This window comes from Gymnodraco acuticeps, unplaced genomic scaffold (genome assembly GCF_902827175.1).
Source record: "Gymnodraco acuticeps unplaced genomic scaffold, fGymAcu1.1, whole genome shotgun sequence".
Taxonomy (NCBI): Eukaryota; Metazoa; Chordata; class Actinopteri; order Perciformes; family Bathydraconidae; genus Gymnodraco; species Gymnodraco acuticeps.
In genome coordinates this window covers 1354739-1367442 of record NW_022992059.1, presented here as the reverse complement: position 1 = coordinate 1367442, position 12704 = coordinate 1354739, and the positions used below count along the sequence as shown (strand labels likewise).

At 42.5% G+C, this 12704-nt stretch overlaps 1 protein-coding gene across 1 annotated transcript in view; it reads left to right on the top strand.

The window, feature by feature from the left end:
* The window catches only part of ccn2b (cellular communication network factor 2b), a 54916-nt gene extending 43908 nt beyond the window's left edge, over positions 1 to 11008 (top strand). Inside the window, exons 4-5 of the mRNA XM_034202165.1 lie at positions 7646 to 7896; positions 9660 to 11008. Of these exons, the coding sequence (XP_034058056.1) occupies positions 7646 to 7896; positions 9660 to 9965 (557 nt within the window). The 3' untranslated portion in view covers positions 9966 to 11008. The remainder of the gene's footprint in view (positions 1 to 7645; positions 7897 to 9659) is intronic.
* The last annotated feature ends 1696 nt before the right edge of the window (positions 11009 to 12704 follow it).

Below are 12704 nucleotides of genomic sequence, written 5' to 3'. Positions count from 1 at the left end.
TACGTATTAATAAAAACAAATGCTAGCTAACTGACTTGCATGAATCAAAATATATGTAAACCTCTATTATCAGTCCATCCTTTATGTTCTGTTTTTTATTCCGCTAAAACCATCTTCTGTGTTTTTCTACCCTATTAAGCAAAATAACTCTTAACACTGGAAATGTTATAAAATGTTAAAAGGGCTTCTTGTGCTATATACACAATTGTCCTTCATTCAATTTGTCACTTAGGTTGCAAATAACCAACATACCCACTGACAATGGGGCATAAAATCAGGTTTTTCCCCTCTTTTGGTGTAAACTGAGCCTGTGTCTAATCCGTTCGAGCCAAACCAAACACGAGTTGAGAATGCTGCTGAATAAGTCAAACAGACCAACACAGAGCAGAAAAGGGAACATTTGTCGCCACATTAACATACCGACTCCTCTATCAGTTTTTGATTTATAAAGAACCTCTCCAAATCTTCACAGGCCAAATTATTCAAATTTAGACTGATGTTTTCTCAATTTGTGACCAAAAAGCGTAATTTCACACAAAAGTCCCAGTCAGTCTATTCCAACAGAGCAAGTGGAAAATCTCTCAAACTATTTAAAACACAAAGCGTCAATTTGGAGATTTCTTTCTTGATAGCCATATTAAAAGATACCATTGATCTTTTTGTTCAATTTGTTGGTTTGCTCTCAAGTCCTTATGGTCAAGAAAATGACTCCATTTGTGGTGGAGCAAAATCAATGCAAATTAATCCTTTATTCATTTCAGACTGTCTCCTGCAGTGACGTGTTTTTCCGCCCGGTATCGGGGGGGGGGGCCGGGTTTAAGAGGCTAATGAGGGCATGCGTCTAGGGCAGTAGGGTCTAAATCGATTGGCCAGATATACTAACATACAGAACGTACGGTATGTTTGTAAAAAAGACTAACCATTTATCCAGTTCAAGCTGTCTTTAAGATGTGACATAAAATCGTGACAAACTATTACTTATTCTTAAATTTGATTTCTTGCTGCATGGTTGAAAATGATAGATGAAAAATAACTTTTTTTAAAAGAGTCAAGTTTTTCAAGATCAGATACAGGTCAAGAAAATGCATAGAGGAGGTATGGTGCTGGCTCATTAGCCCTCTCACTCTTCTTAGAATGATCCTGTGCAATTATAGTTAATAAAAGTAATTACACATTAGTTCACAAATCCATACAACTAAAAGAGAATATCCTTAGGTATCACTATTAAAACCTAAATAAGATCTTTTGAAAATAACCTCTTTGCAAACAGATACTTCTTGTAGTTAATAGTTTCACAAAAACTTGAAAAGAAACATCCTTAGCCAGCACACACCATTTAAAACAAACCCTGAATCAAATCTAGAGAGGACAATAACGTTTTTAGATGTCTTGGTGAGTGAAAATTAATGGCTGTTTTTATTTAATTTGAGTTTATTTCTTTTTTAAAAACTAACTTAATCCCTCTCTTCTCCTCTCACAGAGAGTGTCTTAATTAACATAGGCATTTACACCCCAGGCTATCTCAACCCCCCACATCTGGTTGTGTGTGTGTGTGTGTGTGTGTGTGTGTGTGTGTGTGTGTGTGTGTGTGTGTGTGTGTGTGTGAATTGTTCTTAAAGGTAAGGGTTAGATAATTTGGAGAATTTTGCAGTCAAACCGGGGAAAATCTACCACTTCCTCACAGAGCCCCTCCTCCAACACACCAACACACATGAACGCGCGCATGACCAAAAGAGGGCACGAGACTGTCGGGATCTGACCCCCGCACTGCTGCTGCTGCATTAGTTTCTTGACTGACGCTCCGGACGGATGGCTGTAAGCTGTCACAGACTGATTAAACCCCATTCAAGGCTTCTCTTGCCATTTTTCTTTTTTGAAAAGGTGACTGGGTAAATGGAATTGCTGTCTTTTTATTTAGTTTGCGCATATTTCTACCTAATTCCACCCCCCACTATCTGTTGCGTCATAGCCACAGGAAGGGGTGGAGAAAAGGGAGGGGGGCTGGGTAGACAGTCTCACATAACTTCAAAGAGACACCTAGATTAACATCAGAGGTTTATAGCACACCAGTGTGAAATCACACCTTCCTGTTATAACACCTCACATCAAAGGGCAAACATCAGAGGCTAATTAGATTATACAACTCTGAGGGGACAGGGGCCAGACAGCATAACTTCAAAGAGACTGCTTTAATCAACACCTAGATTAACATCAGAGGCTTATATCACACATACCTGCTATAACACCTCCCATCAAAGGACTAGACTACAAAGGCACTACACAGGGGGGCATTTCACACCTATGTGTGATGACACCTCACCCCTCACATCAAAGGATCTCACACCTATGTGTGAATTCACACCTAGGTGTGACATCCTCCTCGAACAAAGGGAGGCGGGACTTAGCTCATTAACATAAGTAGGGAGAGGTGTGACCTGTCACACCACCTGTCACTTTTCATGCATACTAATGAGACGAAAGGGGGATCATTACTACTTACCTCTTCTGAAGATCCCCAGACATGGCAGCCTTCATCTCTTTTATGACTGCAGATTCACCTTCGATCGTTTTCAGTCCATTGATCAGTGTGTCCTGGAGGGGTGCGATGACTGACAGCGTGGGGGTCTTCTCCTTGGACATGTACTGTGTAGCCTCCTTCATGGGCTTCAGCGCGCTGACTACTTCTTCAGCTGTTGTCACGTCTGACTCAGTCAGTGTGCACAGATCCTTCTCGGTCTTCCTCACCTCACTCGAGAGCAGGGCTGCACAGATGGCCGGTTGTTGCTCAAGGAATCTTTCCAGCATGTCGTGTGCACTGTTCCACCTGTAGTTAAATAAAAGTAAGAAACTTTATATATAGATTTATTTAAATTTATTTATTAATGACAAAATAAATTAGTAATAAAAACAAAATAAACAATTGAAAAGTAACTACGCACAAACCTTGTAACCACGTCCGTCATCAGCTTGTGCTCTGGTAGTTGTAGAAGCCTCTGTTTCTCTTTCAGCATGTGGTTGGCTGCGGTGCTTCGTCTGAAGAAGTTCACAATGCGTCTCACTCTTCCCAACAGCTGTGATTTTGAGGGCACGTTGTGCAGCCAGATTTAGGGTGTGTGCGTAGCATTTGACGTGAAGTGTGAACGCTGCCTCCTCAGCTGCTATTGTCATATTTGACGCGTTTCCACCACGGAATAAGGTCTCAAATCCTGACAAATAAAGTAGGCAATGGACTCTGTAATCTTCTGAGACCTTGGTGAAGTAGATGGGAACTTGTGGTAACAACCGCCATCGCTGTCCAGCACGATCTGAGCAGAGTGACGTCTCACACCACAGTGTTCACAGACACATCTCTAGCAGGCTGAGGAACGTGCATGTCGCAGGCAGTGGGGGGACAGTGGCCGGGTCACATGTCCCTTCATATAAACGTGCTGGAATTACTATATGGAAAGTAATCCAGCACTTCGCCCTGTTGCTGTACAATCAACATGTGTTGATTCGAACAGACAACAAAGCAGCGGCGGCCTACATAAATCACCAGGGAGGTGTTCGATCAGCGCAGCTGCTGAATACATCCTACACAGCCAAATGGACAATGTTCCGTTTTGGGTGTAGGGAAAATTCTGGACCCCGTTGGGCCCCCTGCCTCGTGCTGTCGTTCCTCCAGCTGTTGCTGGACAGGAATTGGCTTATAGCATGGTCGAAACATATGCTGCTGCCATTTCATCTTGCCGCGTAGATTGGTGTCAGCACGGTGTGTAGTCACCCCCTGACAAAACGTTTTCTACGGGGAGCACAGAGACTCAGACCTGTGTCACGCGCTTTGGCGCCTCAATGGGTTTCGACTTTAGTGTTACGCGCACTGAGTAAAGCTCCATTTGAACCTTTAGATCAGGTTCCCCTGAAGTTTCTGTCAGCCAAAGTAGCTCTGCTCTTGGCTCTGACATCAGCTAAAAGGGTGAGTGATTGATCTGCTCTCTCGGTGGCTCCGTCATGTCTCCGGATCCAAGGAGATGGCAGCTTAGCTGTTTTGCGCCCTAACCGGGTTTTTTATGCCAAAGGTTAGATTTTAGATCGCAAGTGATAACTTTGGATGGCTTCTTTCCTCCTCCTCCTCACCTCCTTTACGGCGTTGCACGGAGGAATGACAATGGAAGACATTTGCATTGCTGCATCTTGGTCTTCCCCCTGTTCTTTTATTCGTTTGTATTTGAGGGATTTCTCCCATTCTTCTCTGACACATTTAGTACTGAATAGCCTGCCAGAGTGAGTAATGTCGGGGTTTTTCAATTGCATGCCCATGCGAAATGGACATGAGTTATTAACTGAGTAGGTGTGTTTTTTGCTTCTGGTAACGGACGGAACCAGTGGGGCGTAGACTACATCCTGCTTCGCCCTTAACCCAATAGCGATAGCCTTAGAGGGCGAATCCTTATACGATATAGAACTGGGGTTACGTAATGTAACCCAGCTTCTATGAGTATAGGCGCAGCCCTCTAAGGTTCGGGCCCCACTGGTTCCGCGAATAGCTGAAGAAAAGCTGTTGGAGTGGATTGTAGGGCCTACTTCCTATTTATACGGAAGTGAGCCCGGAGGTGGGGCCCACGTCATAGGTGGGCGTGGAATAAGTCTGTCAGTGCTGCACACGTGCAGTGGGATTAACCCAATAGCGATAGCCTTAGAGGGCTGCGCCTATACTCATAGAAGCTGGGTTACATTACGTAACCCCAGTTATCTAGTGAAGCACACTGTGTTGTCTGAACCTCTGAGTAGGAATTATGGAATGTGTTTTTGTTTTTATTGTTTATTTATTTGAAGGTCAGCATCCTCCACCCAGGAATCCAAAGCCGTCTTGTCCACTGGCTGCCCTTCTTGGTGGTGGAGCACAACCCAAGACAAATACCCAAGAGAACCAGGCCAAGGAGCAGATGACCCGCTACAAGGAGGTAGATCTCTTGGAAGTGAAAGAAGATCCACTGGTCTGGTGGAAGGAGCACCAGTATGAGTATCCACTCTTGTCACACTTTGCTAAAAGGTACCTGTGCATCCCTGGCACTAGTGTCGTCTCGGAGAGGGTCTTCTCTACCGCCGGAGATATCGTCACTGCTCAGAGAAGTGCACTTCTCCCAGACCACGTTGATCAGATTATATTCCTGAACAAAAATCTGAAGAGAATGTAGATGCAGTTATGTAGAGAGGAGCCTTTCTGTTTAGTGTTTTTGGCTTAAATGTTACTCCTTTGGACTTGAATTATTGGCAGGTACATTTTACATTAAATGTTGTTCTTAGTGACTTGAATTATTGGCTACCTCATATTCTGTGTTACGCTAAAAATGCTGTAAAAGAATCTGTTCAGAACAGGCCACCTGCTGCACCTTTTAATTCTCCATTGTCCATTGTGATACTGCACTTTATGTACTTACGTTTCAAATGCTTGTAAGCTACAGTTTGCACTGTTTCAATAAATTAAACACATTTTCTCACCACATCTTTTGATTCATTTTGTCCAGCATTTGCAAGCTGTAGACTCTCTGTCTAGTCAGAGCCATATATTGTATAATTGATGCTTTCAGTTTTCAGTTGAATTAATTCAATCCACGTCAATGGAACACTCACAAGATGTCACCAAAATCACACTGTCCCTTTACAATCTTTCAGAAAATGATGTAAGTGTATCGAATTATATCGAATCAGACGGACATCCCGGGGCAAAGCAGAAGCCGAGAAGGGGGACTCGGGCGGACGGCCCGGGGGCAAAGCAGAGATCAAGGAGGGGGTCTCGGGCGGACGGCCCGGGGGCAAGGCAAAGTACATGGTGGGAATCTCAGGCGGACGGCCTGGGGGCAAGGCAGAGTTCGAGGAGGGGGTCTCGGGCGGACGGCCCGGGGGCAAGGCAGAGTTAAGAAAGGGGCGAAGGCCACAGCGGGCGAACTCAGGGGGCCGGGCATGAGGGCGAAGGCAGCGGCCGGGAAAGTCAGGGGGCCGGGCTCGAGGGCGAGAACCGCGAGGTGACTTGAGACGGTCGGTACGCCGACAGGACACGGGGAGCTGGCGTCGGCCGGTACGCCGACAGGACTCGGGGAGCTGGCGTCGGCCGGAGAGTTAACAGGTGACGAGGAGCCGGAGTCGGAACCATGGCTGCTGGTCCCGGTACTTGAGCCGTAACCATGGCTGGAACTGGAGCCGGAACCATGGCTGTATGGGCCGGCACTGGAGCCGGAACCAATGCTGCTGGGACCGGTACCTGAGTACGAGCTGGCTTCCTGACCTTGCGTCTTTTAGAGGTCTTTTGGAGGCTCCGTGGACCTCCAAACGCCAGGCGGGATCCCAAGAAAGGGTCAGAGAATGGAGACTGGCACTCAGGGCTACGAGAAAAAACTCTGAGAAACTCAGGCAATGAGCTTATCAACCATGGCACGTTGTCCACCTCCATTTGTGCCTTTTTGAGGACAGCCGAGGTTCTACTCCATTCAGCATAATGACACTGAAGAGTGTACTCTAGGGAGAACAAGTCCAAATAAAAATAAAAATCTGCTGGGTCCATTGTTGGTCGGTTCATTCTGTTAGGAATCGTGGAAAAAGGTAGGACACAAATGCAGACTACAAAAAACGGAAAAAGGTCTTGAAACAAAAGCAAGCTTTATTTAAAAGCTGATTAACAAAACATGGCATAACTTGAAACGGTAACAGAAAACAACTACACAAAAACTGACCATGAGAAACATGGAGGAAGACCGGAGAGACAACCAAGAAACATGACGTGAAGGGAGGACAAACAAACAATGAACCGACAGGGGAACAGGAAGAGACAAGACTAAATACAGGGAGGGGTAATCACGAGACAAGAAACAGCCGGGCAGGGGAGGCAGAAACACAAGGGCAACAGGTGAACACAATTAGAGGGAAACTAATGACAGGATAACAAGACACAGGTGGGAACAGAACAGCAAAATAACACCCAAAACAAGACAGACTAAACTAAAAACGTGATATGACATTAGGATTGTGACAACAGTATGTAAACAAAGTCACACTATAGTATTTCTTACAAATGTCATGCTAGTATGTCATGAAAAATGTATTGTATGTCATAGAAAACAATCATAAAACATGTTATAAAATTGCACTTGCCAATTATACCAGATATTTTTGTTATTAATATTAGTGATGCCTTTCAAAATTCAGCGTTTTATTCTTGTATGCAATGTGGGATCAACTCTAGACCACAGGTTGTTTTTCTTTAAGTCAGTAACATTCACTACCCCCCACCCCCCAGTAGATGTAGGCTTTTTGTACTTTATTATCAATTTAAGTGATTTGGGGATTTTGACCCAGACAACATGGTTATTAACCATAGAATGTCATTAAATAGGTATAATCCCATGTTAAACCTCAAACCACAGCTAAAGACAGATCAACAGCATAAATCAATGTATATATTTACGTGTTAAAGCTACTTTATATGACTTTCTGGACCCACAACTATTGCATATGTTGTTCATCTTTTTCTCAATTTTTGGGATACATTCAACCCTGAAAATACACCCATGCCTCCTCATGAGCAGTCGTCTTTTTGAAAAAACAATAATACCAATTGACTTTTTTAATCATTCCCCCCCACTTCTCCTTTATCACCCTTCTTCTTTAGGAGCCTCTCAGATTCTCCCTTTACCCTCTTCAGATCCACTCTTCAGGCAGGTGTTTCCAAATGGACCGCAGGCAGAGAGTCCAAGAGATAACTGTATAGTCCAGACTACAGAGTGGAGTGAGTGCTCGGCCACCTGTGACATGGGCGTCTCATCCCGCATAACCAACGACAACCAGCGATGCCAGCTGGAGAGGCAGAGCAGGATGTGCATGGTCCGGCCCTGCAACACCCAGCAGGGAAAAGAAATCAAGGTGTGTGTTTTCTTTCAATTAACAGTGGGGTTTGAGGATAAAAACATACTCCAGTAATAACTTCCAGTGAATAACCCTTATTAAGTTGATCTGACATTACATAACTGACCCAAACCTAGTGTCCACAGGCAGATGGCCAAGTGCCCTAAAAAATGGCACCATGAGCTTTTAGATTCGGTTAGTAATCTTTCACTATGCAGTTCTGTTAGGCTCCATTTACGGCTCAAAAGTAAAGGTTAGCTGTGCCTATATTTATGAAGGTATTATATCAGGGAGGCTCCGTATTCTGAACCAATTTCAGGTTGTTCATGGCTGAGTTCCAATCTATTTGCCCTGTCACAGCAGGACTCACAAACCAAACTATCACCTCCAGAAAGCGTTTGGCAGTCGGCTGCTGACTGTAGATTAAACGGACCGTTCTGATAATGTACGTTGAGTTATCCGAGTTAGAAAAGTGGACAAAGTCTGAAATCTAGGTTTTTAGTAGTAAATATCAGGATCTCAGTTTTGTAAAGAAATACAGTATACATATGTATACTGATGAATGTCTTTAAAACAATTCAAGAAGGTGCTTCTTTTTTTCCACTATTAACAGGGATGCAGCCAAGATCTGCCAGCAACAAAGTAAAAATTGACATCATGTCTAGGTATAATATATCCCAATACCAGCATATACTGTTCATAGAAAATCCAAAAGGACCAAGAACTGAAACTTGAGGTACTCCGTGGCACAAAATAGAAAATGTTGGATTAGGAGTTGCCAATACCTGAGAAGCGCCTATCTTGTAATTTCTGTTTCATTACTACTTACCCAAGTATTTTCTGAGAATGTCATGGTCAATCCTAGCAAATGTTCTACAAACGTACGGAATACAACAGTGTATTAAAAAAAAAGTCTTAGCAGTAGAAGTCAGAAATTAACCATCTCTGAAATTTCCAAACTGAAAAGATTTGAGTTTTCAACTAAGCCATCTAATAATATACTTTAAATCACAACAGTCACAACTAACAGAGTGGTGCAGTGACGTTTCCTAAAACCCGAAAGTAAGCTGCGCATGGGTTCCCTCGACAAAAAAGCAATGGGATTGTTACGGTAGAGTGAAGGAAGCAGGACCCAAATGCAGATAAAACTAATTATACCTTTATTTCAAGGATAAAATAATATAACTCGGACAAACAGAACAACAAAAGACGAACCAACACTGAACACAGGAAGAGACAAGACTAAATACAGGGAGGGGTAATCACAGGACGAGAAACAGCCGGGCAGGGGAGGAGAAACACAAGGGCCACAGGTGAACACAATCAGACAATTAGACACACTAGGGAAACTAACGACAGGGAGGAAAAACACCGGGAGAGGGACCAGACAATACATAAGGAGGAAAACAAGACAGGGAGAACCGAACAGCAAAATAAACCCAAACATACAAAACTACAAACGTGACATAACATGAGAATCGTGACAGGGATATCTCCATAGGATTTTGGAAAATAGCTCGAAATAAGGTCTGTGGAAAACGAACCTGTTTGATAAATGCACGTTTTGTTCAGCCGGATAATATCCACATGTCTACCCTACTTTTATAATTTTCTAATCATAAATCTATCGATCATAAATCTATCGATTAGAGGTTCGTTTTCCACTGACCTTATTTCGAGCTATTTGCGCAGCTTACCACTTGCCACTATTAAGAAGTACTTTTACTCTGTGATGATGCTAATGCATGACATTGAGATCTGATTATGTGTCCGTCCCACAGAAGGGGAAGAAATGCATCCGGACACCAAAGGCCCAGCATGGGTTTCGCTTCAAGCTGTCGGGCTGCTCCAGCACCAGGGTGTACAAACAAAAGTTCTGTGGTGTCTGCACAGACAATCGCTGCTGCACGCCACACACCACCATCACAGCCGAGGTGGAGTTCGAGTGTACAGAGGGAGAAACGTTCACCAAAAAGATGATGTTTATTAAGACCTGCTCGTGCCATCATGAATGTCCACAAGATAACGACATCTTCCTGGCGTCCAACACTCGGAGTATGATTGGAGACTATGATAACGATATGTGATTACGCACACACTCATTCAGACATATAGGTCAGGACTGCACCATTATTACACCCGACTGGACCTTACAACTATACCTATGCCAAGCCTTCTGTGTAATCCAGCCTTAAGGTAATGGGTCAGTACAAATAAGATAACATTTTCTTCTTTCACCTTTGTTTAGTTGAAGTGCAGCTCTTAGGTAGCAAGACTTTATAAACCGCCTTACATTAAAGGTACGCAATTTCAGAGGACAGATGCACTGACAAAAAAATGTAAGATTTCAGATGCTACAAATTAGCTTTTTCTCTGCTTCAATACATATATTAATCATCATAGAGCAGTGGATGGTGATGTATCAAGCGTTTGCGTTGGTACTCCAGAATCAAAGAAAAGCTCAGGACAAATATAAATATTTGCTACAAAATCATCTAGTCTCAAAGCTCCACCTTCTAGTTTCACATGAAACATTGTTGGATTTTGGCAAAATCCTTCCACATCTGTTCAAAAATACAATTTTGCAAGGGGTTGTGGACAGTTGGACAAACATGATCTGATGCTAGAGAACATCTTTGAACAGAGACTGGGGTTTACTATTTCCGAACATCACAACCATCTGTTATCATGTGACCTCAGTTTCACACCTAGATCGCTGAGCTCGTTAGGTAAATTGACCTTTTAGCTGATATTATTCTGCCTTTTCAATATATCAAAATTAATTGACATTCATAAAGATAAATGTGATTTTGTTACTAAGAACAGACCAGGATAATGCAGCCGTGTTGTTTGGCATTCTACTGCATATAATGTGCAGACATGTCTGCAGGAATAGATATTTAAATATGAAAACGAGAGCCAAGAGCTTGATTTTCTTGATTGTGTCTGTAAACTTGAGATAATGCCTTTAAAAAGTATTTTATCAAGTCCAAAGTTGTTCACCATCTTAAAGGAGACATGTCATGGCCATTTCCACCGATCATAATTCCATTGTTGAGGTCTACTAGAATAGATTTATATTGTGCAATTTTCCAAACTCACATTGGTTTCTCATACAGCATCTCTGTCAGTGGCGAGCCGTCAGGGCCCTCTAGGAAGATATTCTAAAAAATAATATTAGAAAACATTAAAAAAAAAAGGTTTTTTTTTAAATATTATTTTTATATTTTTTTGTTGTTGCATTTTTCATTAGTTTTACCAAAATAACTTGATTTAATTGTATTTAAAATAATATTTCCAAAGAAATAAATCCTTCGAATCTGCCTGTTCAGTTTCTGTTGGAATGTGAAGGGTTAAATGCCGTCTCTGCGAGTTATATGAAGACGGGAGAGCTTGTTGGTCCCTCTCTACATTCACAGAGGGCCCGCTATAACTCAATGAGAGAGTAATGTCAAATGACAGTACAATTGATCAAATCAATCAAATCAAATCAAGTTTTATTTATATAGCACATTTATAAACGATTTTTGGTCGAGCCAAAGTGCTGTACATATAATAAAAATAGCCTACAGTAGAGACACTTTACAGCAAATACAACAGCACAGATTGTTCAGAATATCAGTGTGAGAAAAACGACACCCTCGATCCTTAGACCCTCACATCGTACAAGGAAAAACTTCCAGAGAAAACCCACAGTTTAAGGGGGGGAAGAAAAAAAAAATGGGAGAAACCTCAGGGAGAGCAACAGAGGAGGGATCCCTCTCCCAGGACGGACATACGTGCAATAGATGCCGTGTGTAAATCGAAGAGATAATACATTTTACAGCATATAGACCGAATGTTAGGAAATGCATGTGTCTGTAATAAGAAGATGAATCCACGAGGATGTCAGCTACAATCCTGTGGGAGCCTTCAGGGAAGCAGCATGATGAGACCCAAGGCAGGACCGCAGAGACAGGTTCAGCCACGACCCGAAGTCCACGACTTAATCCAGAACTCAGGATAGAGGATCCAAGACACAGGACTACAGCAAGAGGATCAGCCTCGACTCCGGATCCCGGCGTAGATATAGATACAAAACAAGAAAAAAGATTTGGCTGGGTTAATCGGAACAAGAGAATACACATACACAGACAGAGAGGGAAAAGGTAATTGGATAAAAGTTATTATTGATAACCCTCTAGAAAGATCTCATGAACTTCCCCACTCAATCTATCAAGACCCGAGCAGTTCTATTAGATATAGGATAAGAAACAGAGATAGAGATCAATCATATCTTCCCTCTAAATGGGCGGGCTTTATTTTCACCGACTTTATGACAAGTTCCGCCCGCTGTGAGGTCTATGCCGGTGGTGCAGTGACGCATCCTAAAACCCGGAAGTAAGCTTAGCTCGGATTCCCTCGACAGAAAGCAATGGGATTCTCCATAGGATTTTGGAAAATAGCTCGAAATAAGGTCTGTGGAAAACGAACCTGTTAGATAAATGCACGTTTTGTTCAGCCGGATAATATCCACATGTCTACCCTACTTTTATTATTTTCTAATCATAAATCTAATCGATAGATTTATGATCGATAGATATATGATCGATAGATTTATAATTAGCATAAGTTCGGTGATAGTGATGACATCGTTGCGAAATTATTAACCGAGTCCAGTGGCGGCCGGCCCATAAGGGCGCTAGGGGCGCCGCCCACCCTCTTCCCACATGTTTGATTGTCATTAAAAATAAATAAAAATAAAAATGTATTTTTATTTTTAATGAACAAGGTAAATATTATATAGTTGGTATCAGTAAAATGTATAATCTACAATAAAATCTCTT